The following is a 27,356-nucleotide window of genomic DNA, read 5'->3' as shown; positions in this document are numbered from 1 at the left end:
GCCTAGTCATTGACACCCACAGATTACAATTCTAAAGAGCTTACACAAATATTAGCATTGTAGCTCTTATCACCTCACAATTCAGTCTATAGTGCCTATTGAACATTCATATTGCAAAGGCTCCCGAGTGGCACAGCAGTCTAAGGCACTGCATCTCAGTGCAAGAGGCGTCACTACAGACCCAGATTCGAATGCAGGCTGTATCACATCCGAACGTGATTGTGAGTACCATAGGGCGGCGCACAATTGCCCCAGCATCGTCTGGGTTTGGCCGGGGTAGGCCGTCATTGTAAATAAGAATTAGTTCTTAACTGACTTGCCTAGTTTAATAAAGGTTAAAGGTTATTCTTTTTTAAATACACTTATGGAATTGTGAGGTGATTTCCTAGAGTCAATGTCCTGCAATAAGAGCTACGATGCTAATATTTGTGTAAACTCTTCACATTTCATGGACCCAAGATCCAGAGGTAACGATGTACAGTGCAATAGAAGAAAGTCCCAAAGCAATTCTGATACAGCCACAGTGCGACTTCAACTATGTTTTGTGTGTCAAATGAACTTCTTATTTTATTTTGTTGAAGTCATAAAACAACATTCTAACCCTGTTCAGCATGATCTTGTCCAAATCTGCCATTATTACATTATTTTTATCCGTTTGCATCAGTTTCAGTATGATACTTTTATTTTGAAGTCGAACCGCAAATTCCATTGTGGCTCATCCTTATTCTAGCTAGCATCACACAGGTGTTTTTCCGACGGGAAACAATAATCGCTTGTAACCTGCAAGGTCTCAAACAGAGTACGGAGAGCAGCAACGGTCGGTAGTCGAGATCTGTCGCGTGCACAGAAGAACCACACTAGAACCGGACAGAAAAAAACAACTCAAAACCTGTCAGACCATCGGAGAAGTGAACTTGAACGAGCCTGAGAGAAAACGGGACCGTTGTTTTCAGAAGCAGCAGGGAGCCGAACCGGAGGAAAGATAATGAGTTTTCTGCCATACTTCTCTGCTGAGACCTGGACCCTCCTGGCCCTCCTCATCACCCTCATTGTAGTGTAAGGACTTCACATCAAATGTTATTTGTCACATGCTACGTAGTTAACCGGTGTAGACTAACAGTGAAATGCTTAGTTAGGGGTCCTTTTCTTTACTTCTCTAGAACATATTACTAGTTAACGTGTGTGTGTGTGTGTGTGTGTGTGTGTGTGTGTGTGTGTGTGTGTGTGTGTGTGTGTGTGTGTGTGTGTGTGTGTGTGTGTGTGTGTGTGTGTGCGTGTGCGTGTGCGTGTGTGTGCGTGTCTGTGTGTGTACAGGTATGGGTACTGGCCCTATGGTGTGTTCACTAAGATGGGTATCCCTGGTCCCAAACCCCTACCTTACTTTGGCACAATGATGGAGTATAAAAAGGTTAGTACACATTCAGAATAAACATCTCTCTCAAATTTTAAAGTATAGTGTTATTTTCCCCCCATGTAAAACAATACAATGAGAAGGAAAATGAGGACTAGCCGGTTCTTTAAACAATGGATAAATAAAAGGTAATCTGAGACATGATCAGTCTAGAAGTTGTGTTTTTGACCCTGTGTACCATTGAAAAGAACAAACCCTCCTCAACTCTCACCTGTTTCAGGTGTGTTCTCTGTTCAGGTGGAGGACACACCTACATGACCTAAGGCATGAATCAGCAGTTTTTCTCCCCCGGTTCTTTAGGAAGAACAGGTATCACTAAGGTTCTGTCTAGCAACAGAGATGTATTGGCTGTTCAGATGTGTAGGAGGAGACTCAGCATAGGAGAAAGGGTCCCGTTTTCTCTCAGGCTCGTTAGAGTTCACTTCTCCAATGGTCTGACAGGTTTTGAGTTGTTTTTTTCTGTCCGGTTCTAGTGTGGTTCTTCTGTGCCCTCTCTCTCTCTCTCTCTCTCTCTATCTCTCTCTCTCTCTCTCTCTCTCTCTCTCTCTCTCTCTCTCTCTCTCTCTCTCTCTCTACCTCTCTCTCTCCAGGGTTTCACTAACTTTGACACAGAGTGCTTTCAGAAGTATGGGAAAATCTGGGGGTGAGTTCTGTTTTTATTTTTTTTTAGTTTTATAAGAGGTGGTTAAATGTTTGGGTCTCCAGTGTTGGCATGGTTACTTTCTAAATGTAATCTGTTACAGTTACTAGTTTTACCTGTCCAACATTACCCCAAACTCAGTAATGTAATCTGATTACATTCAGTTACTAGTTTTACCTGTCCAACATTACCCCAAACTCAGTAACGTAATCTGATTACATTCAGTTACTAGTTTTACCTGTCCAAAATTACCCCAAACTCAGTAACGTAATCTGATAACATTCAGTTACTAGTTTTACCTGTCCAACATTACCCCAAACTCAGTAACGTAATCTGATAACATTCAGTTACTAGTTTTACCTGTCCAACATTACCCCAAACTCAGCAATGTAATCTGATTACATTCAGTTACTAGTTTTACCTGTCCAACATTACCCCAAACTCAGTAACGTAATCTGATTACATTCAGTTACTAGTTTTACCTGTCCAACATTACCCCAAACTCAGTAACGTAATCTGATAACATTCAGTTACTAGTTTTACCTGTCCAACATTACCCCAAACTCAGCAATGTAATCTGATTACATTCAGTTACTAGTTTTACCTGTCCAACATTACCCCAAACTCAGTAACGTAATCTGATTACATTCAGTTACTAGTTTTACCTGTCCAACATTACCCCAAACTCAGTAATGTAATCTGATTATATTCAGTTACTAGTTTTACCTGTCCAACATTACCCCAAACTCAGTAACGTAATCTGATTACATTCAGTTACTAGTTTTACCTGTCCAAAATTACCCCAAACTCAGTAATGTAATCTGATTACATTCAGTTACTAGTTTTACCTGTCCAACATTACCCCAAACTCAGTAACGTAATCTGATAACATTCAGTTACTAGTTTTACCTGTCCAACATTACCCCAAACTCAGTAATGTAATCTGATTACATTCAGTTACTAGTTTTCCCTGTCCAACATTACACCAAACTCAGTAACGTAATCTGATTACATTCAGTTACTAGTTTTACCTGTCCAACATTACCCCAAACTCAGTGTCGTAATCTGATTACATTCAGTTACTAGTTTTACCTGTCCAAAATTACCCCAAACTCAGTAACGTAATCTGATTACATTCAGTTACTAGTTTTACCTGTCCAACATTACCCCAAACTCAGTAATGTAATCTGATTACATTCAGTTACTAGTTTTCCCTGTCCAACATTACCCAAACTCAGTAATGTAATCTGATTACATTCAGTTACTAGTTTTACCTGTCCAACATTACCCCAAACTCAGTAATGTAATCTGATTATATTCAGTTACTAGTTTTACCTGTCCAACATTACCCCAAACTCAGTAACGTAATCTGATAACATTCAGTTACTAGTTTTACCTGTCCAACATTACCCCAAACTCAGTAATGTAATCTGATTATATTCAGTTACTAGTTTTACCTGTCCAACATTACCCCAAACTCAGTAACGTAATCTGATTACATTCAGTTACTAGTTTTACCTGTCCAACATTACCCCAAACTCAGTAACGTAATCTGATTACATTCAGTTACTAGTTTTACCTGTCCAACATTACCCCAAACTCAGTAACGTAATCTGATTACATTCAGTTACTAGTTTTACCTGTCCAACATTACCCCAAACTCAGTAACGTAATCTGATTACATTCAGTTACTAGTTTTACCTGTCCAACATTACCCCAAACTCAGTAACGTAATCTGATTACATTCAGTTACTAGTTTTACCTGTCCAACATTACCCCAAACTCAGTAATGTAATCTGATTACATTCAGTTACTTTTAGATTACTTTCCCTTTAACCCTTTCTCCTATGCTGAGTCTCCTCCTCCACATCTGAACAGCCAATACATATCTGTTGCTAGACAGAACCTTAGTGATACCTGTTCTTCCTCACTTCATCTGACCTCTGCCCCAAAGTGCTCACTCCTCCCCAACTCACGGCTGTCATGGTGACTGGTACCAGACTGTGTCTTTCCTCCCCCCATAGGATCCCTGATAACAATAACATATCCTGACATCATGTAAACATGATTAATTCCCCCCTCTCCCTCAGTGACAGGAATAAGTATATTTCATAATTTCATAAGTCAAGAAATCAGAACCCAACACTACTGTATATAATAATACTATTAAACAACTGTCACGTTCCTGACCTGTTTTCCTTTGTTTTGTATTCATTTTAGTTGGTCAGGGCGTGAGTTGGGTGGGTTTGTCTATGTTTGTATTTCTATGTTGGGAGTTTGTGTTCGGCCTGGTATGATTCTCAATCAGAGACAGCTGTCAATCGTTGTCCCTGATTGAGAGTCATACTTAGGCAGCCTGGGTTTCACCTGTGTTTTGTGGGTGTTTGTTACCTGTCTCCCTGTTTGTGGTCTGCACCAGATAGGTCTGTATCGGTTTTCACGGTTTGTTGTTTTGTTTGTTGTTTGTAGTGTTCACTTGTCGTCAAATTAAACATGTTGAACACTAACCGCGCTGCACTTTGGTCCTCTCCTTCACCCCTGGAAGAAAGCCGTTACAACAACTTTAAACTTGCACCTCTTTTCAATGCTGATTTGAATGTCATTGAGAAAACAGACAAGTGTCAAAGATATTTTTTCGCAAACATCTTTTCTGAATTTAAAGTAATCCTCAAAGTAATCATCTAGTTTTTCAAAAATATCTGTAATCTGATTATAATATTTTTTTTCTGGTTATGTACAGTTACCGTTTAAAAAAATATCCCTTACATGTAATCCGTTACTCCCCAACCCTGAGTGTTTCTCCTCTGTGAAGGATCTATGATGGGAGGCAGCCTGTACCATGTAGGTGTATATATAGTGGTTAAAGCCATGTGTGTTTCTCCTCTGTGAAGGATCTATGATGGGAGGCAGCCTGTTCTGTGTATCATGGACAAAAGCATGATCAAGACCGTCCTGATTAAAGAGTGTTACAACATCTTCACCAACCGCAGGGTGAGACACACGCACGCACGCACGCACACACACACATCCCCTAATAATAATCTGAATAATAATAATCCTTACATTATTACTGATATTATTAATACATTATTTGTGTTTCAGAAATTTTTTCTGAATGGTGAGCTGTTTGATAGTTAATTACTGCCTCAGAAACCCGGATCCGGGATCACCCCCCACCCCCCCACCCCACTGACTAGCATAGCTAGCATAGCGTCACAAGTAAATTGTAGCATCTAAATATCATTAAATCACAAGTCCAAGACACCAGATGAAAGATACACTTCTTGTGAATCTAGCCACCATTTCTGATTTTTAAAATGTTTTACAGGGAAGACACAATATGTAAATCTATTAGCTAACCACGTTAGCAAAAGACACCATTTTTTTTACTACACTATTTTTCCACTCCATCACTAGCTATCACCAATTCGACCAAATAAAGAAATAAATAGCCACTAACCAAGAAAAAACCTCATCAGATGACAGTCTGATAACATATTTATTGTATAGGATAGGTTTTGTTAGAAAAATTTGCATATTTCAGGTATAAATCATAGTTTGCCATTGCAGCCACCATCACAAATCTCCCCAAAGCGACTAGAATTACTACAGAGAGCAACGTGTATTACCAATTTACTCATCATAAAACATTTCATAAAAATAGACAAAGCATAGCAATGGAAAGACACAGATCTTGTGAATTCAGACAATATTTCAGATTTTCTAAGCGTTTTACAGCGAAAACACAATAAATCGTTATATTAGCATACCACATGTGCAAACGTTACCCCAGCATGAATTCAAGGCAAAGGGAGCGATAACGTTATGATCGCCAAAATATATAAATTTTTTCACTAACCTTCTCAGAATTCTTCCGATGACACTCCTGTAACATCATATTACAACATACATATAGAGTTTGTTCGAAAATGTGCATATTTAGCCACAAAAAAACGTGGTTATACAATGAGAATAGTAGCAAAACTGGCCTGAAAATGTCGGGCGCCATCTTTGAGAGTGATCCTTTAAGGAATACCTAGGATAGGATAAAGTAATCCTTCTCACCCCCCCCCCCCTTAAAAGATTTAGATGCACTATTGTAAAGTGGCTGTTCCACTGGATGTCATAAGGTGAATGCACCAATTTGTAAGTCGCTCTGGATAAGAGCGTCTGCTAAATGACTTAAATGTAAATGTAAATGTAAATCTAGTCTAATCCATAACTAATCATAAACTTGACTAAAAATAACAGGGTTGACAGGAATCGAAAGACAAATTAGTTCTTAATGCAATCGCTGAAATATATTTCTAAAATTATCCTTACTGTGCAATACCGGGTCCGCCAAACGAAGCTACACAAAACAAAATGGCGATATATGCGTTTAACATTTTTCAACAGAACAGCGATTTATCATCATAAATAGTTCTTACTTTGAGCTGTTCTTCCATCAGCATCTTGGGCAATGTATCCTTTCTCCGGTCTAATCATCTTTTGGTCGAAAGATGTCCTCTTGTCCCGTCGAAATGGCCACTAACGTTCGGTATGTACAGGGAAAGTGCCCAGCTCATGGAAGGACGTCACAAATAAATGCCTCAAAATCGCACTAAACGGATATAAATTGCTATAAAACGGTTTAAATTAACTACCTTATGATGTTTTTAACACCTATAACGAGTAAAAACATGACCGGCGATATATTACTGGCTAAACCAAGGCTTGGAAAGAGGCCAGTCCGATGTCCTTTGTGCGTCGAGCGCAGGGTCCAAAGGAAAACTCCTTCCGATCTTTGGTGTTTTATACAGGCCCTGATTGCGCAATCGACTCCATTCAAATTGTCACCACTTACTGACATCTAGAGGAAGGCGTAGGCAGTGTTTGTATCCTCATAGCATTCACAGGGACATTAAAACTGACCTGGGACCAGAGGCCAAGATTTCTGAAATCTCACTCCCTGTCAGGAAAAGTGCTGTAGAATGAGTTCTGTTCCACTCAGAGACATAATTCCAACGTTTATAGAAACTAGAGAGTGTTTTCTATCCAATAATAACAATAATATGCATATTGTACGAGCAAGAATTGAGAACGAGGCAGTTTAATTTGGAGAGGCAAAAAAAGAAGAAGTGCTAACAGCACCCCCTATTGACTTAATACAACTGTCCTCCATGTTTTAGAACTTCCATCTGAACGGCGAGGTGTTTGATGCGGTGTCCGTTGCCGAGGACGATACATGGAGACGGATCCGCAGTGTACTCTCACCTTCCTTTACCTCTGGACGACTAAAAGAGGTAGAACCATCCCTCCATCTCGCCTTTTCTATGTTTAATCAACAAGTTATAATCACTTTATAGCTTGTTATAAACTCATTATAGCTTGTTATAAACTCATTATAGCTTGTTATAAACTCATTATAGCTTGTTATAAACACTTTATAGCTTGTTATAAACACTTTATAGCTTGTTATAAACACTTTATAGCTTGTTATAAACTCTATAAACTCATTATAGATTGTTATAAACTCATTATAGCTTGTTAATAACTCATTATAGCTTGTTGTAAACTATTAACTCATTATAGCTTGTTGTAAACTCTTTATTAACTCTTTATACATTGTTATAAACTCTTTACTAACTATTTATAGCTTGTTATAAACTAACTCATTATAGCTTGTTATAAACTATTAACTCATTATAGCTTGTTATAAACTATTAACTCATTATAGCTTGGTATAAACTCTTTATTAACTCATTATAGCTTGTTATAAACTATTTATTACCTCATTATAGCTTGTTATAAACTATTAACTCATTATAGCTTGTTATAAACTATTAACTCATTATAGCTTGGTATAAACTATTAACTCAATATAGCTTGTTATAAACTATTAACTCATTATAGCGTGTTATAAACTCTTAATTCATTATAGCTTGTTATAAACTATTAACTCAATATAGCGTGTTATAAACTATTAACTCATTATAGCTTGTTATAACCTATTAACTCATTATAGCTTGTTATAACCTATTACTCATTATAGCTTGTTATAAACTATTAATTCATTATAGCTTGTTATAAACTATTAATTCATTATAGCTTGTTATAACCTTTAACTCATTATTGCTTGTTATAACCTTTAACTCATTATAGCTTGTTATAAACTATTAACTCATTATAGCTTGTTATAAACTATTAGTTCATTATAGCTTGTTATAAACTATTAACTCATTATAGCTTGTTATAAACTATTAACTCATTATAGCTTGTTATAAACTATTAACTCATTATAGCTTGTTATAAACTATTAGTTCATTATAGCTTGTTATAACCTATTAACTCATTATAGCTTGTTATAATCTCTTTATTAACTCATAGCTTGTTATAACCTTTAACTCATTATAGCTTGTTATAAACTATTAACTCATTATAGCTTGTTATAACCTATTAACTCATTATAGCTTGTTATAACCTATTAACTCATTATAGCTTGTTATAACCTATTACTCATTATAGCTTGTTATAACCTATTAACTCATTATAGCTTGTTATAAACTGTTAACTCATTTTAGCTTGTTATAAACTCTTTATTAACTCATTATAGCTTGTTATAAACTATTCATAAGCTCATTATAGCGTGTTATAAACTCTTTATTAACTCATTATAGCTTGTTATAAACTCTTCATAAACTCATTATAGCTTGTTATAAACTCTTTACTAACTCATTATAGCTTGTTATAAACTCTTTACTAACTCATTATAGCTTGTTATAAACTCTTTATTAACTCATTATAGCTTGTTATAAACTCTTTATTAACTCATTATAGCTTGTTATAAACTCTTTATTAACTCATTATAGCTTGTTATAAACTATTAACTCATTATAGCTTGTTATAAACTTTTTATAAATGTATTATAGCTTGTTATAAAGTCTTTAGAACTTGTTATAAACTCTTTATTAACTCATTATTGCTTGTTATAAACTCTAATCTCAGTAAAACGTGTTATAAACTTATTATAGATATACAGCAATAGCTGAATGGGATGAGACTTGACTAGAAACAATATATACCGTGCATTCAGAAAGTATTCAGACCCATTGACTTTTTCCACATTTTGTTACATTAAAGCCTTATTCTAAAATGTATTACATAAAACATTTTCCTCATCTATCTACACACAATACCCCATAATGACAAAGCAAAAACCGTTTTTAAGAAATGTTAGCAAATGTATTAAAAATCAACAACAGATACCTTATTTACATTATTATTCAAAAGTGAAGTCATGCGTCCTCTGAAACATGACCCGTCTGACCACCTACTTCCTGTTTCACCGGATGTCAGCAGCACTAATGTGAAAGACATGACCACCTACTTCCTGCTTAACCCGGTTGTCAGCAGCACTAATGTGAAAGACATGACCACCTACTTCCTGTTTCACCGGATGTCAGCAGCACTAATGTGAAAGACATGGCCACCTACTTCCTGTTTCACCGGATGTCAGCAGCACTAATGTGAAAGACATGACCACCTACTTCCTGTTTCACCGGATGTCAGCAGCACTAATGTGAAAGACATGACCACCTACTTCCTGCTTAACCCGGTTGTCAGCAGCACTAATGTGAAAGACATGACCACATACTTCCTGTTTCACCGGATGTCAGCAGCGCTAATGTGAAAGACATGACCACCTACTTCCTGTTTCACCGGATGTCAGCAGCGCTAATGTGAAAGACATGACCACCTACTTCCTGTTTCACCGGATGTCAGCAGCACTAATGTGAAAGACATGACCACCTACTTCCTGTTTCACCGGATGTCAGCAGCACTAATGTGAAAGACATGGCCACCTACTTCCTGTTTCACCGGATGTCAGCAGCACTAATGTGAAAGACATGACCACCTACTTCCTGTTTCACCGGATGTCAGCAGCACTAATGTGAAAGACATGACCACCTACTTCCTGCTTAACCCGGTTGTCACCAGCACTAATGTGAAACACCCCTCGACTGACAACCGGTGTCAGCTTGCAGTCCCTCGGCCCTGTCACAAGGAGTCGCTAGAGCACGATAAGCCAAGGTCCCGGACGGCGCTGGGCCGACTGTGTGTCATCCTATGGGGTTCCCGGTCAAGGTCGGTTGTGACCTGGTGGGATCGAACACCAGGCTGTAGTGTCGCTGTGCTTTTGACCGCTGCACCACCCAGGACCCCTATCTTCTTCATTCATATATCGGACTAGAATTAGATGCTGATGGTTTTCACTTCTCTTCACAAAGATTTCATCTACCACCATCTGAATGGTTATGGGTCTGATTTAATAACTGCTATAGTCTACCACCATCTGAATGGGTCTGAATTAATAACTGCTATAGTCTACCACCATCTGAATGGTTATGGGTCTGAATTAATAACTACTATATTCTACCACCATCTGAATGGTTATGGTTCTGAATTAATAACTGTTTTAGTCTACCACCATCTGAATGGTTATGGGTCTGAAATAATAACTGCTCGAGTCTACCACCATCTGAATGGTTATGGGTCTGAATTAATAACTGCTATATTCTACCACCATCTGAATGGTTATGGTTCTGAATTAATAACTGTTTTAGTCTACCACCATCTGAATGGGTCTGAATTAATAACTGCTATAGTCTACCACCATCTGAATGGGTATGGGTCTGAATTAATAACTGCTATAGTCTACCACCATCTGAATGAGTCTGAATTAATAACTGCTATAGCCTACCACCATCTGAATGGTTATGGGTCTGAATTAATAACTGTTATAGTCTACCACCATCTGAATAGTTATGGGTCTGAAATAATAACTGCTCGAGTCTATCACCATCTGAATGGTTATGGGTCTGAATTAATAACTGCTATAGTCTACCACCATCTGAATGGTTATGGGTCTGAATTAATAACTGCTATAGTCTACCACCATCTGAATGGTTATGGGTCTGAATTAATAACTGCCATAGCCTATCAGCATCTGAATGGTTATGGTTCTGAATTAATAACTGCTATAGTCTACCACCGTCTGAATGGGTCTGAATTAATAACTGCTATAGTCTACCACCATCTGAATGGTTATGGGTCTGAATTAATAACTGCTATAGTCTACCAACATCTGAATGGTTATGGGTCTGAATTAATAACTGCTATAGACTACCACCATCTGAATGGTTATGGGTCTGAATTAATAACTGTTATAGTTACCACCATCTGAATGGTTATGGGTCTGAATTAATAACTGCTATAGCCTACCACCATCTGAATGGTTATGGGTCTGAATTAATAACTGTTATAGTCTACCACCATCTGAATGGTTATGGGCCTGAATTAATAACTGCTATAGTCTACCACCATCTGAATGGGTCTGAATTAATAAATGTTATAGTCTACCACCATCTGAATGGTTATGGGTCTGAATTAATAACTGTTATAGTCTACCACCATCTGAATGGTTATGGGTCTGAATTAATAACTGCTATAGTCTACCACCATCTGAATGGTTATGGGTCTGAATTAATAACTGCTATAGTCCACCATCTGAATGGTTATGGGTCTGAATTAATAACTGTTATAGTCTACCACCATCTGAATGGTTATGGGTCTGAATTAATAACTGCTATAGTCTACCACCATCTGAATGGTTTTGGGTCTGAATTAATAACTGCTATAGTCTACCACCATCTGAATGGTTATGGGTCTGAATTAATATCTGCTATAGTCTACCACCATCTGAATGGTTATGGGTCTGAATTAATAACTGCTATAGTCTACCACCATCTGAATGGTTAAGGGTCTGAATTAATAACTGTTATATTTTACCACCATCTGAATGGTTATGGGTCTGAATTAATAACTGCTATAGCCTACCACCATCTGAATGGTTATGGGTCTGAATTAATAACTGTTATAGCCTACCACCATCTGAATGGTTATGGGTCTGAATTAATAACTGTTATAGTTACCACCATCTGAATGGTTATGGGTCTGAATTAATAACTGCTATAGCCTACCACCATCTGAATGGTTATGGGTCTGAATTAATAACTGTTATAGTCTACCACCATCTGAATGGTTATGGGCCTGAATTAATAACTGCTATAGTCTACCACCATCTGAATGGGTCTGAATTAATAAATGTTATAGTCTACCACCATCTGAATGGTTATGGGTCTGAATTAATAACTGTTATAGTCTACCACCATCTGAATGGTTATGGGTCTGAATTAATAACTGTTATAGTCTACCACCATCTGAATGGTTATGGGTCTGAATTAATAACTGCTATAGTCTACCACCATCTGAATGGTTTTGGGTCTGAATTAATAACTGCTATAGTCTACCACCATCTGAATGGTTATGGGTCTGAATTAATAACTGTTATAGCCTACCACCATCTGAATGGTTATGGGTCTGAATTAATAACTGCTATATTTTACCACCATTGCGTGTTCGATCTTCTTTCAATCTACCCTTGGTTTCTATTGGATGCTGTATTTAACATTCACCAAACAAGAGCTTGCGTCCTTCTTCAATTAGTCTATTTGTGTAGGGAATGGAACAACAACAACAATGTCCAGCAAGCTAATCTAGTCTAGCTGTTCCTGAATGGGAATCCAAGAGCTAAGGAGCCTAATTTACCGGTTTCTCTTAGTTATTTATTCCAGGAAAAGGGAGTGGTTTTGTGCGGTAACTCTCGGTATTCGGGTTATGGCCATTCAACCCTAATCATGAAACAGCACTCTGCTAACCTCTCTCTCTCTCTCTCTCTCTCTCGCTCTCTCTCGCTCTCTCTCTCTCGCTCTCTCTCTCTCGCTCTCTCTCTCTCGCTCTCTCTCTCTCTCGCTCTCTCTCTCTCTCTCTCGCTCTCTCTCTCGCTCTCTCTCGCTCTCTCTCGCTCTCTCTCGCTCTCTCTCTCTCACATCCTCTAGATGTTTGGTATCATGAAGCAGCACTCTTCTACCCTGCTGAGCGGAATGAAGAAGCAGGCAGATAAAGACCAGACCATCGAAGTGAAAGAGTGAGTCCTGACCTCTGACATTTCACCTTACACCTCTGAGACTTAATTGTAATACACATACATACAGTGGCAAGAAAAAGTATGTGAACCCTTTGGAATGACCTGGATTTCTGCATAAATGGTCATCAAATTTGATCTGATCTTCATCTAAGTCACGACAAGAGAAACACAGTCTGCTTAAACTAATAACAAAAACAATTATACGTTTTTATGTCTTTATTGATCATACAGTGTAAACATTCACAGTGCAGGGTGGGAAAAGTATGTGAACTCTTGGATTTAATAACTGGTTGAGCCTCCTTTGGCAGCAATAACCTCAACCAAACATTTTCTGTAGTTGTGGATCAGACCTGCACAATGGTCAAGAGGAGTTTTGGACCATTCCTCTTTACAAAACTGTTTCAGTTCAGCAATATTCTTGTGAAGTCTGGTGTGAACCGCTCTCTTGAGGTCCTGCCACAGCATCTTTATCGGAACGCGTATTTTCTTCTCTTGAAGCCATTCTGTTGTTGTTTTCAACTCTCTAGAGACCGCAGGAGCGGTAGAGATACTCTTAATGATCGGCTATGAAAAGCCAACTGACATTTACTCCTGATTATTATTTGACCATGCTGGTCATTTATGAACATTTGAACATCCTGGCCATGTTCTGTTATAATCTCCACCCGGCACAGCCAGAAGAGGACTGGCCACCCCTCATAGCCTGGTTCCTCTCTAGGTTTCTTCCTAGGTTTTGGCCTTTCTAGGGAGTTTTTCCTAGCCACCGTGCTTCTACACCTGCATTGCTTGCTGTTTGGGGTTTTAGGCTGGGTTTCTGTACAGCACTTCGAGATATTAGCTGATGTACGAAGGGCTATATAAATAAAATAAACTTGAACTTGATTTACTTCTGCGTTTTGGGTCGCTGTCCTGTTGCATCACCCAACATCTGTTGACCTTCAATTGGCAGACAGATAGCCTTCCTTTCTCCTGCAAAATGTATTGATAAACTTGGGAATACATTTTTCTGTTGATGATAGCAAGCTGTCCAGGCCCTGAGGCAGCAAAGCAGCCCCAAACCATGATGCTCCCTCCACCATACTTTACAGTTGGGAAGAGTTATTTATGTTGGTGTGCTGTGCCTTTTTTTCTCCACACATAGTATTTTGTGTTCCTTCCAAACAACTAAACTTTAGTATAATCTGTCCACAAAATATTTTGCTGGTAGAAAAATAAGAAGACTGTGTTTGTCTATTGTTGTGACTAAGATGAAGATCAGATAAAATTTTATAACTAATTCATGCAGAAATCCAGGTAATTCCAAAGGGTTCACATACTTCACTGTAGTTGTGTGGTCAGTAGATGTGTGGTAAGTATATGTGTGGTTGTGGTCAGTAGTTGTGGTCAGTAGTTGTGTGGTTGTGGTCTGTAGCTGTTGTCAATGACTGTGTGGTTGTGGTCAGTAGTTGTGTGGTTGTGGTCTGTAGCTGTGGTCAATGACAGTAGTTGTGTGGTTGTGGTCAGTAGTTGTGTGGTTGTGGTCAGTAGTTGTGTGGTCAGTAGTTGTGTGGTCAGTAGTTGTGTGGTCAGTAGTTGTGTTCAGTAGTTGATGTCAGTAGTTGTGGTCAGTAACTGTGTGGTTGTGGTAAGTAGTTGTGTGGTCAATGGTTGTGTGGTTTTAGTCAGTGGTTGTGTGGTTGTGTGGTCAGTAGTTGTGTGGTTGTGGTCAGTAGGTGTGTAATTGTGGTCAGTAGTTCTGTAGTTGTGGTCAGTAGGTGTGTAATTGTGGTCAGTAGTTCTGTAGGTGTGGTCAGTAGTTCTGTAGTTGTGTGGTCAATAGTTGTGTGGTTTTAGTCAGTGGTTGTGTGGTCAGTAGTTGTGTGGTTGTGGTCAGTAGTTGTGTGGTTGTGGTCAGTAGTTGTGTAGTTGTGGTCAGTAGGTGTGTAATTGTAGTTGTGTTGCAGGTTCTTTGGGCCCTACAGTATGGATGTGGTCACCAGCACAGCCTTCAGTGTGGACATTGACTCTCTGAACAACCCTTCAGACCCATTTGTCTCCAACGTCAAGAAGATGCTCAAGTTTGACCTGTTCAACCCACTGTTCCTCCTAGTCGGTGAGATCACACACACACACGCATGCGCAGACACACACGCACGCGAAGTTGTACTTTTTAATCCTATAAAGTTGTATACCTCTGTATAAGAAGGATATAAAGTCTGACCTTGGGAATTATAGGCCTGTATCTATCCTCTGTGTAACATCAAATATCGTGGAGAGAATTGTACATGAGCCAATGTACAATATGTACATTGAATATGATTATGTTAAACCTGTTTGGGAAAGGGGGCAGTATTGTCACCTCCGGATGAGAAGCGTGCCCAAAGTAAACTGCCTGATACTCAGGCCAAGAAGCTAGGATATGTATATAATTGGTCGATTTGGATAGAAAACACTCTAAAGTTTCTAAAACTGTTAAGATAATGTATGTGAGTATAACAGAACTGATATGGCAGGCGAAACCCCGAGGATAAACCATCCCCCCCAAAAATGAATTCAGCTTACCACTATTTTCAATGGCTAGTACTATAATTATAAGCCCAAATCTTCACAGATTGCAGTACAACAATACTTATTTTCCACCATAATTTGCAAATAAATCCATTAAAATCCTACAATGTGATTTTCTGGAGAAAAAAAATCTCATTTTGTCTGTCATAGTTGAAGTGTACCTATGATGAAAATTACAGGCCTCTCTCATCTTTTTAAGTGGGAGAACTTGCACAATTGGTGGCTGACTAAATACTTTTTTGCCCCACTGTATGTTTGATGTCTTCTCTGCCCATATTAATAACCTCTATGATGTAACTGGAATCATGAGATAGATGTTCTTCTTCTCTGTTTTTGTATTATTATTTCACTGCCATACTGTGCTTAACTGTGTTCCATCTTGTCTAGCCATCTTGTCTCAAGAGGACCACAATGGAAATAAGTCCCAGACTTTGTGTGTTATCCTCCATGATTTATCAATGGAAATAAGTCCCAGAATTTACTGTGTGTTATCCTCCATGATTTAACAATGGAAATAAGTCCCAGACTTAATTGTGTGTTATCCTCCATGATTTATCAATGGAAATAAGTCCCAGATTTTATTGTGTGTTATCCTCCATGATTTAACAATGGAAATAAGTCCCAGACATAAATGTGTGTTATCCTCCATGATTTAACAATGGAAATAAGTCCCAGACTTTATCGTGTGTTATCCTCCATGATTTAACAATGGAAATAAGTCCCAGACTTTATCGTGTGTTATCCTCCATGATTTTACTAATGTGCATGTATGGCTTTATCAAGTTGTATGTGTGCTTGTTTTTTTTAAATGGTAAATTATTAAACTTAACTAAAACTTTCTGTAAAACGTTCCTCTCCTCTCCTTCTCCAGCTTTGTTTCCCTTCACTGGTCCTATCATGGAGAAGATGAAGTTTTCTTTCTTCCCGTCTGCGGTGACAGACTTCTTTTACGCCTCGCTGGCTAAGATCAAATCTGGACGTGAAACTGGGAACTCAACTGTAAACATGTTTTATATTCATATTTGATTGTTATGTTGATATTTAATTCTGTACGTTTGTATTTGTATTGTAATATTCTGTATTTATTTATTATGTTTAGGAAACCTATGTAACTAGTGATGGGCACCAAAATGAAATGTCCATATCAATATCATGATGGAATTTGATAAAAACACTACTATTGGGACCTAAATATCTACATTCATATAAGAATCTGTTTGTGTTGGTTGTGATTGGACGAGATCCAGTAGAATATGTTGGAGTTGGTTGTGATTGGACCAGATCCATTAGAATCTGTTTGTGTTGGTTGTGATTGGACGGATTTGACCTCATGTCTTTCTGCTTCCAGAATCGGGTGGATTTCTTACAACTGATGATCGACTCTCAGAAAGGCAGCGACACAAAGACAGGAGAGGAACAGACTAAAGGTACCTGCAGAACAAACACCTGGAAACTATTGTTACAAACACACACCTGTAAACTACTGTTACAAACACACACCTGTAAACTACAGTTACCAACACATACCTGTAAGCCACTGTTACAAACACACACCTGTTACAAACACAAACCTGTTTTAAACACACACCTTTAAACTACTGCTACACACACCTGGAAACTCTCTCTCTCTCTCTTTCTCTCTCTCCCTCCACAGGACTGACTGATCATGAGATCTTGTCTCAGGCCATGATCTTCATCTTCGCCGGCTACGAGACCAGCAGCAGTACGATGAGTTTCCTGGCCTATAACCTGGCAACCAACCCCCATGTCATGACCAAACTGCAGGAGGAGATAGATACTGTGTTCCCCAACAAGGTAACCCCCACACCATGACCAAACTGCAGGAGGACATAGATACTGTGTTCCCTAACAAGGTAACCCCCACACCATGACCAAACTGCAGGAGGAGATAGATACTGTGTTCCCCAACAAGGTAACCCCCACACCATGACCAAACTGCAGGAGGAGATAGATACTGTGTTCCCCAACAAGGTAACCCCCACACCATGACCAAACTGCAGGAGGAGATAGATACTGTGTTCCCCAACAAGGTAACCCCCACACCATGACCAACCTGCAGGAGGAGATAGATACTGTGTTCCCCAACAAGGTAACCCCCACACCATGACCAAACTACAGGAGGAGATAGATACTGTGTTCCCCAACAAGGTAACCCCCACACCATGACCAAACTACAGGAGGAGATAGATACTGTGTTCCCCAACAAGGTAACCCCCACACCATGACCAAACTGCAGGAGGAGATAGATCCTGTGTTCCCCAACAAAGTAACCACCACACCATGACCAAACTGCAGGAGGAGACAGATACTGTGTGGGTGTCAGATGTGGTGAGGTACTGATGTGTGTGTAACCACGGTGCCAGATGTGGTGAGGTACTGATGTGTGTGTAACCCCGGTGCCAGATGTGGTGAGGTACTGATGTGTGTAACCACGGTGCCAGATGTGATGAGGTACTGATTTGTGTGTAACCCCGGTTTCAGATGTGGTGAGGTACTGATGTGTGTGTAACCACGGTGCCAGATGTGGTGAGGTACTGATTTGTGTGTAACCCCGGTGCCAGATGTGGTGAGGTACTGATGTGTGTAACCACGGTGCCAGATGTGGTGAGGTACTGATGTGTGTGTAACCCCGGTTTCAGATGTGGTGAGGTACTGATTTGTGTGTAACCACGGTGCCAGATGTGGTGAGGTACTGATTTGTATGTAACCCCGGTGTCAGATGTGGTGAGGTACTGATTTGTATGTAACCCCGGTGCCAGATGTGGTGAGGTACTGATGTGTATGTAACCCCGGTGCCAGATGTGGTGAGGTACTGATGTGTATGTAACCACGGTGCCAGATGTGGTGAGGTACTGATGTGTATGTATCCACGGTGCCAGATGTGGTGAAGTACTGATGTGTATGTAACCACGGTGCCAGATGTGGTGAGGTACTGATGTGTATGTAACCACGGTGCCAGATGTGGTGAGGTACTGATGTGTGTGTAACCACGGTGCCAGATGTGGTGAGGTACTGATTTGTTTGTAACCCCGGTGCCAGATGTGGTGAGGTACTGATGTGTATGTAACCACGGTGCCAGATGTGGTGAGGTACTGATGTGTATGTAACCACGGTGCCAGATGTGGTGAGGTACTGATGTGTATGTAACCCCGGTGCCAGATGTGGTGAGGTACTGATGTGTATGTAACCCCGGTGCCAGATGTGGTGAGGTACTGATGTGTATGTATCCATGGTGCCAGATGTGGTGAGGTACTGATGTGTGTGTAACCACGGTGCAGGCTCCAATCCAGTACGAAGCTCTGATGCAGATGGACTATTTGGACTGTTTGTTGAACGAGTCTCTGAGACTGTACCCCATCGCCCCGCGGCTGGAGAGGGTCGCCAAGAAGACGGTGGAGATCAACGGCATCGTCATCCCCAAAGACTGCGTTGTCATGGTTCCCACGTGGACCCTCCACCGTGACCCAGAGATCTGGTCCGACCCTGAGGAGTTCAAACCAGAGAGGTACTGACCGCACCGTAACCACAATCCAACCATAACACAACCTTAAAACAACCACAGTACAACCATAACACAACCTTAACAAAACCACAAATGAACTACAATAAAATGTGCAATGTGTCTGCCCTCTCCCTGTCCAGGTTCAGTAAGGAGAACAAGGAGTCTATTGATCCGTACACGTACATGCCGTTTGGGGCAGGGCCCAGGAACTGTATCGGGATGCGCTTCGCCCTGCTCATGATCAAACTGGCCATGGTCGAGATCCTCCAGAGTTTCACTTTCTCCGTCTGCGACGAGACCGAGGTGAGACGCTCACCTGAGCAGACAGAATATGACATCATCAAACATCACTATCATTCATAGATAGAGGCTGCACTTGCCGCCACCTGTTTTAACATGGTCACTGCCTGTTTTAACATGGTCACTGCCTGTTTTAACATGGTCAGTGCCTGTTTTAACATGGTCACCGCCTGTTTTAACATGGTCACTGCCTGTTTTAACATGGCCACCGCCTGTTTTACATGGTCATCACCTGCTTTAACATGGTCACCACCTGTTTTAACATGGTCACTGCCTGTTTTACATGGTCATCACCTGCTTTAACATGGTCACCACCTGTTTTAACATGGTCACCGTCTGTTTTAACATGGTCACCGTCTGTTTTAACATGGGCAATACCTGTTTTAACATGGTCAGTGCCTGTTTTAACATGGTCACCGCCTGTTTTAACATGGTCACTGCCTGTTTTAACATGGCCACCGCCTGTTTTACATGGTCATCACCTGCTTTAACATGGTCACCACCTGTTTTAACATGGTCACTGCCTGTTTTACATGGTCATCACCTGCTTTAACATGGTCACCACCTGTTTTAACATGGTCACCGTCTGTTTTAACATGGTCACCGTCTGTTTTAACATGGGCAATACCTGTTTTAACATGGTCACCGTCTGTTTTAACATGGTCACCACCTGTTTTAACATGGTCACCACCTGTTTTAACATGGTCACTGCCTGTTTTACATGGTCATCACCTGCTTTAACATGGTCACCACCTGTTTTAACATGGTCACCGTCTGTTTTAACATGGTCACCGTCTGTTTTAACATGGGCAATACCTGTTTTAACATGGTCACCACCTGTTTTAACATGGGCAATACCTGTTTTAACTTGGTCACTGCCTGTTTTAACATGGTCACCGCCTGTTTTAACATGGTCACCGTCTGTTTTAACATGGTCACCACCTGTTTTAACATGGTCACTGCCTGTTTTAACATGGTCACTGCCTGTTTTAACATGGTCACTGCCTGTTTTAACATGGTCACCGCCTGTTTTAACGTGGTCAGTGCCTTTTTTAACATGGTCACTGCCTGTTTTAACATGGTCACTGCCTGTTTAAACATGGTCACTGCCTGTTTTAACATGGTCACTGCCTGTTTTAACATGGTCACCATCTGTTTTAACATGGTCAGTGCCTTTTTTAACATGGTCACTGTCTGTTTTAACATGGGCAATACCTGTTTTAACATGGGCAATACCTGTTTTAACATGGTCACCGCCTGTTTTAACATGGTCACCGCCTGTTTTAACATGGTCAGTGCCTGTTTTAACATGGTCACCGCCTGTTTTAACATGGTCACTGCCTGTTTTAACATGGTCACTGCCTGTTTTAACATGGTCACTGCCTGTTTTAACATGGTCACCATCTGTTTTAACATGGTCAGTGCCTTTTTTAACATGGTCACTGTCTGTTTTAACATGGGCAATACCTGTTTTAACATGGTCACCACCTGTTTTAACATGGGCAATACCTGTTTTTACATGGTCACCACCTGTTTTAACATGGTCACTGTCTGTTTTAACATGGTCACTGCCTGTTTTAACATGGTCACCGCCTGTTTTAACATGGTCACCGCCTGTTTTAACATGGTCACCGCCTGTTTTAACATGGTCACCGCCTGTTTTAACATGGTCACCGCCTGTTTTAACATGGTCAGTGCCTGTTTTAACATGGTCACCGCCTGTTTTAACATGGTCACCGCCTGTTTTAACATGGTCACCGCCTTTTTTAACATGGTCACCGCCTGTTTTAACATGGTCACTGCCTGTTTTAACATGGTCACTGCCTGTTTTAACATGGTCACTGCCTGTTTTAACATGGTCACTGCCTGTTTTAACATGGTCACCGCCTGTTTTAACATGGTCACTGCCTGTTTAAACATGGTCACTGCCTGTTTAAACATGGTCACTGCCTGTTTTAACATGGTCACTGCCTGTTTTAACATGGTCACCATCTGTTTTAACATGGTCAGTGCCTTTTTTAACATGGTCACTGCCTGTTTTAACATGGTCACTGCCTGTTTTAACATGGTCACTGCCTGTTTTAACATGGTCACCGCCTGTTTTAACATGGTCACCGCCTGTTTTAACATGGTCACCGCCTGTTTTAACATGGTCAGTGCCTGTTTTAACATGGTCACTGCCTGTTTTAACATGGTCACTGCCTGTTTTAACATGGTCACTGCCTGTTTTAACATGGTCACTGCCTGTTTTAACATGGTCACCGCCTGTTTTAACATGGTCACTGCCTGTTTAAACATGGTCACTGCCTGTTTAAACATGGTCACCGCCTGTTTTAACATGGTCACTGCCTGTTTTAACATGGTCACCATCTGTTTTAACATGGTCAGTGCCTTTTTTAACATGGTCACTGCCTGTTTTAACATGGTCACTGCCTGTTTTAACATGGTCACTGCCTGTTTTAACATGGTCACCGCCTGTTTTAACATGGTCACCGCCTGTTTTAACATGGTCAGTGCCTGTTTTAACATGGTCACTGCCTGTTTTAACATGGTCACTGCCTGTTTTAACATGGTCACTGCCTGTTTTAACATGGTCACTGCCTGTTTTAACATGGTCACTGCCTGTTTTAACATGGTCACTGCCTGTTTTAACATGGTCACTGCCTGTTTTAACATGGTCACCGCCTGTTTTAACATGGTCACCGCCTGTTTTAACATGGTCACCACCTGTTTTAACATGGTCACCGCCTGTTTTAACATGGTCAGTGCCTTTTTTAACATGGTCACTGCCTGTTTAAACATGGTCACTGCCTGTTTTAACATGGTCACTGCCTGTTTTAACATGGTCACTGCCTGTTTTAACATGGTCACCATCTGTTTTAACATGGTCAGTGCCTTTTTTAACATGGTCACTGTCTGTTTTAACATGGTCAGCACCTGTTTTAACATGGCCTGTTATTCTCTATAGATCCTGTTGGAGATGGACAACCAGGGTTCAGTTCTGTTCTGTTATTCTCTGTAGATCCTGTTGGAGATGGACAACCAGGGTTCTGTTCTGTTATTCTCTGTAGATCCTGTTGGAGATGGACAACCAGGGTCCTGTTCTGTTATTCTCTGTAGATCCTGTTGGAGATGAACAACCAGGGTTCTGTTCTGTTCTGTTATTCTCTGTAGATCAAGTTGGAGATGGACTACCAGGGTTCTGTTCTGTTATTCTCTGTAGATCCTGTTGGAGATGGACAACCAGGGTTCTGTTCTGTTATTCTCTATAGATTTACATTTACATTTAAGTCATTTAGCATCTTATCCAGAGCGACTTACAAGTTGGATCACGTTGGAGATGGACAACCAGGGTCCTGTTCTGTTATTCTCTGTAGATCCTGTTGGAGATGGACAACCAGGGTTCTGTTCTGTTATTCTCTGTAGATCCTGTTGGAGATGGACAACCAGGGTTCTGTTCTGTTATTCTCTGTAGATCCTGTTGGAGATGGACAACCAGGGTTCTGTTCTGTTATTCTCTATAGATCCTGTTGGAGATGGACAACCAGGGTTCTGTTCTGTTCTGTTATTCTCTGTAGATCCCGTTGGAGATGAACAACCAGGGTTCTGTTCTGTTATTCTCTGTAGATCCTGTTGGAGATGGACAACCAGGGTTCTGTTCTGTTATTCTCTGTAGATCCTGTTGGAGATGGACAACCAGGGTTCTGTTCTGTTATTCTCTATAGATCCTGTTGGAGATGGACAACCAGGGTTCTGTTCTGTTCTGTTATTCTCTGTAGATCCCGTTGGAGATGAACAACCAGGGTTCTGTTCTGTTATTCTCTATAGATCCTGTTGGAGATGGACAACCAGGGTTCTGTTCTGTTATTCTCTGTAGATCCCGTTGGAGATGAACAACCAGGGTTCTGTTCTGTTATTCTCTGTAGATCATGTTGGAGATGGACAACCAGGGTTCTGTTCTGTTATTCTCTGTAGATCCTTTTGGAGATGGACAACCAGGGTTCAGTTCTGTTATTCTCTGTAGATCCTGTTGGAGATGTACAACCAGGGTTCTGTTCTGTTATTTTATTCTCTGTAGATCCCGTTGGAGATGGACATCCAGGGTCTGCTGATGCCAAAACGACCAATCAAACTGAGGCTGGAGCCCCGTAGCAACTCCCCTAGCAACACCACCGCCACCTCTCCAACAACATGACCGAATGCAGGAGCACCCTACCCTGGAGTACCCTTCTCTCTCTCTCTTGCTCTCTCTCTCTCTTGCTCTCTCTCTCTCTTGCTCTCTCTCTCTCTCTCTTGCTTTCTCTCTCTCTCTCTCTCCCCCTCTCTCCCCCCCTACACACAAAAGGGCAATACTACAGACAGAAATACTCCTCACCCCGCTAATGATCCTGGGCTGGTGTGGTTACATGTGGTCTGCGGTTGTGAGGCCGGTTGGACGTTCTGCCAAATTTTCTAAAACAACGTTGGAGGCGGCTTATGGCAGAGAAATTAACATTAAATTATCTGGAAATAGCTCTGGTGTGCATTCCTGCAGTCAGCATGCCAATTGCTGACTGTGGCATTGCGATATGTATTGTGTGACAAAACTGCACATTTTAGAGTGGCCTTTTATTGTACAAGGTGCACCTGTGTAATGATCATGCTGTTTAATCAGTTTCTTGGTATGCCACACCTGTCAGGTGGATGGACTATCTTGACAAAGGATGAAATGCTCACCAACAGGGATGGGAACATTTGTGGACAACATTTTAGCGAAACAGGCTTTTTGTGCGTATGGAACATTTCTGGGATCTTTAATTTCAGCTCATGAAACATTTTTGTTCAACAGCCTCACTATCTATCTATCTATCGATCGGCTACTGAATATTCAGTCCTTACCCTACAATAGGCTACTGAATATTCAGTCCTTATCCTAACCCTGCTATAGGCTACTGAATATTCAGTCCTGACCCTGCTATAAGCTACTGAATATTCAGTCCTGACCCTGCTATAGGCTACTGAATATTCAGGGTGGGATTCAATAGGCTACTGAATATTCAGTCCTTACCCTGCTATAGGCTACTGAATATTCAGACTGGGATTCAATAGGCTACTTAATATAATATGATAATAAGACTGCATTCACATTGAATGTTCAGTCAGTTCAATCAAAAATTAATTCTGGTCTCAGTTTGAGTAGGACTCAGAAACCCATTTCCACCAGATGAAAGAAAGATAGTAATACTATGGATGCATTAGGGGTATAAGTCTTGTTAAAGTTAGACACCAGGAGGTATTAAATCCATGGCATGATGTCATGTCTGGATCCTGCACACTACTGGCTGGTGGCTGGAATTCTCCTAGAATGTAGAACTCTAGCTGGTGTTCTGTAGAACTCTCATTCTGTTCCTCTGGGGGTTCTGCTGTCCAGTCATTCCAAAATAGAATCTTTACTGTCTGTTGAGATGATCCCTGCAGCTGCTTTGCTTCAACTTTAATCACCACAAACCAATAAAAATCATCACACTAAAGAACAAGGTCGTCTGTGTATTTATTAACATTCAGAAGACAAAACTTAAGACACAAACACACACAAATATACATGAGAACAATCAATATAGATTGATTTGTGTAATTTATCAAGACATACTGTGTTTCTATTTTAAATCAGCTGGGCCTAATTGTAGTGTTACGACCTGGTCATCCACACACGTTTCTTTTCAGATCCCAATACCGCCATTGTGTGGCCGTTGGATGTAAATACACAGCCCAGGTCCCATTACAAACTTTTTATCCACTTTACACGTTATACAGCTCTTGTACTTTCTGCATTTATAAACACAGTGCAGAGAATCTCTGGTCGTGAAGTTCACCTCCTTCACACAGAGCAAAGTTCACCTTCATATTCCAATAAAACAAACAGTGATCAGATCAAATTAAAAACATTTCTGGTTCTGACCGAGAACCAATGCAATATGTCACGTACATGTCATCCGGTTCCTGGAACCGAGTATCAGCCCTCTCCCTTCCAAGGGCAGAGTCTGTTTAGTACCTTTTTAGGAAAGAACAACATAAGAAAAACATTTTGAATCAGAAGATAATATTGCAGCTTATAATCAGTTGGAATACCAGGTTTGCATCTTACGTCATACTTTTCTTGCCGTCTAGTTTAATATATTTTTAATGTAATCTATGGCATTATTTAGGATCCTTAAGACATGAGCTTCTATTCCTACTCTAGGGTAGGGTAGGGTACTGTAGGGTAGGGTACTCTAGGGTAGGGCAGGGTGTTCTAGGGTAGAGTAGGGTACTGTAGGGTAGGGTACTCTAGGGTAGGGTAGGGTACTGTAGGGTAGGGTACTCTAGGGTAGGGCAGGGTGTTCTAGGGTAGAGTAGGGTACTGTAGGGTAGGGTACTCTAGGGTAGGGTACTGTAGGGTAGGGTACTCTAGGGTAGGGCAGGGTGTTCTAGGGTAGAGTAGGGTACTGTAGGGTAGGGTACTCTAGGGTAGGGTAGGGTACTCTAGGGTAGGGTACTCTAGGGTAGGGCAGGGTGTTCTAGGGTAGAGTAGGGTACTGTAGGGTAGGGTACTCTAGGGTAGGTTAGGGTGCTCTAGGGTAAGGTACTCTAGGGTACTCTAGGGTAGGGCAGGGTGTTCTAGGGTAGAGTAGGGTACTGTAGGGTAGGGTACTCTAGGGTAGGTTAGGGTGCTCTAGGGTAAGGTACTCTAGGGTACTCTAGGGTAGGGCAGGGTGTTCTAGGGTAGATTAGGGTACTGTAGGGTAGGGTACTCTAGGGTAGGGCAGGGTGTTCTAGGGTAGAGTAGGGTACTGTAGGGTAGGGTACTCTAGGGTAGGTTAGGGTGCTCTAGGGTAAGGTACTCTAGGGTACTCTAGGGTAGGGCAGGGTGTTCTAGGGTAGATTAGGGTACTGTAGGGTAGGGTACTCTAGGGTAGGGCAGGGTGTTCAAGGGTAGAGTAGGGTACTGTAGGGTAGGGTACTCTAGGGTAGGTTAGGGTGCTCTAGGGTAAGGTACTCTAGGGTACTCTAGGGTAGGGCAGGGTGTTCTAGGGTAGATTAGGGTACTGTAGGGTAGGGTACTCTAGGGTAGGTTAGGGTGCTCTAGGGTAAGGTACTCTAGGGTACTCTAGGGTAGGGCAGGGTGTTCTAGGGTAGATTAGGGTACTGTAGGGTAGGGTAGGGTACTTCTGCATTTGGTCATGTTGTTAGTGGACTCTTCAGAAAGGCAGCAGTGGTGTTGCTAGGGGTGTTGCTATGGGGCTCCGGCCTCAGTTTGATTGGTCGTTTGGGCATCAGAATGTCCTTGTTGTCCATCTCCAATGGGATCTATAGAGAATAACATGACATAACCTGACATGACATAACCTGACATGACATAGCACATATCTATGTACTTCGAGGACTGCAGATGTAAATGAGCTGTTGGCTAAATCTGGTGCAACGCATCACTTCCCACTTCTGACACTTGTGTTATATAATATAATATATATATACTACACCCCTCTTTTATGTTATATAATATAATATATATAGTATACCCCTCTTTTATGCTCCTGCTACTCTCTGTTCATCATATATACATAGTCACTTTAACCATATCTACATGTACATACTACCTCAATCAGCCCGACTAACCGGTGTCTGTATGTAGCCTCGCTACTTTTATAGCCTCGCTACTGTATACTCGGTTCCTGGAACCGAGTATCAGCCCTCTCCCTTCCAAGGGCAGAGTCTGTTTAGTACCTTTTTAGGAAAGAACAACATAAGAAAAACATTTTGAATCAGAAGATAATATTGCAGCTTATAATCAGTTGGAATACCAGGTTTGCATCTTACGTCATACTTTTCTTGCCGTCTAGTTTAATATATTTTTAATGTAATCTATGGCATTATTTAGGATCCTTAA

The 27,356-nt window shown here is 40.8% G+C and overlaps 1 protein-coding gene across 2 annotated transcripts; it reads left to right on the top strand.

Annotated features, from left to right (window-relative positions):
* The first annotated feature begins 748 nt into the window (after window positions 1-748).
* On the top strand, window positions 749-24,966 carry LOC139568402 (cytochrome P450 3A27-like). 2 transcript variants are annotated; one of them, XM_071390192.1, is made up of 13 exons: window positions 749-1,056; window positions 1,315-1,408; window positions 2,002-2,054; window positions 4,943-5,042; window positions 7,223-7,336; window positions 12,992-13,080; window positions 15,024-15,172; window positions 16,499-16,626; window positions 16,976-17,054; window positions 17,282-17,442; window positions 18,927-19,153; window positions 19,291-19,453; window positions 23,029-23,190. In XM_071390192.1, the coding sequence occupies exons 1-13, from the start codon at window positions 986-988 to the stop codon at window positions 23,173-23,175; spliced, it is 1,575 nt and encodes a 524-aa protein (XP_071246293.1). In that variant the 5' UTR covers window positions 749-985; the 3' UTR covers window positions 23,176-23,190. The 2 variants fall into 2 exon arrangements, with proteins under 2 accessions (XP_071246293.1, XP_071246294.1); XM_071390193.1 differs by lacking the exon at window positions 23,029-23,190 and adding an exon at window positions 23,529-24,966 and having other exon boundaries at window positions 753-1,056.
* The last annotated feature ends 2,390 nt before the right edge of the window (window positions 24,967-27,356 follow it).

This window comes from Salvelinus alpinus, chromosome 2, assembly GCF_045679555.1.
Source record: "Salvelinus alpinus chromosome 2, SLU_Salpinus.1, whole genome shotgun sequence".
In the NCBI taxonomy this organism is placed as follows: Eukaryota; Metazoa; Chordata; class Actinopteri; order Salmoniformes; family Salmonidae; genus Salvelinus; species Salvelinus alpinus.
This window is presented reverse-complemented; position numbering and strand designations above follow the sequence as displayed.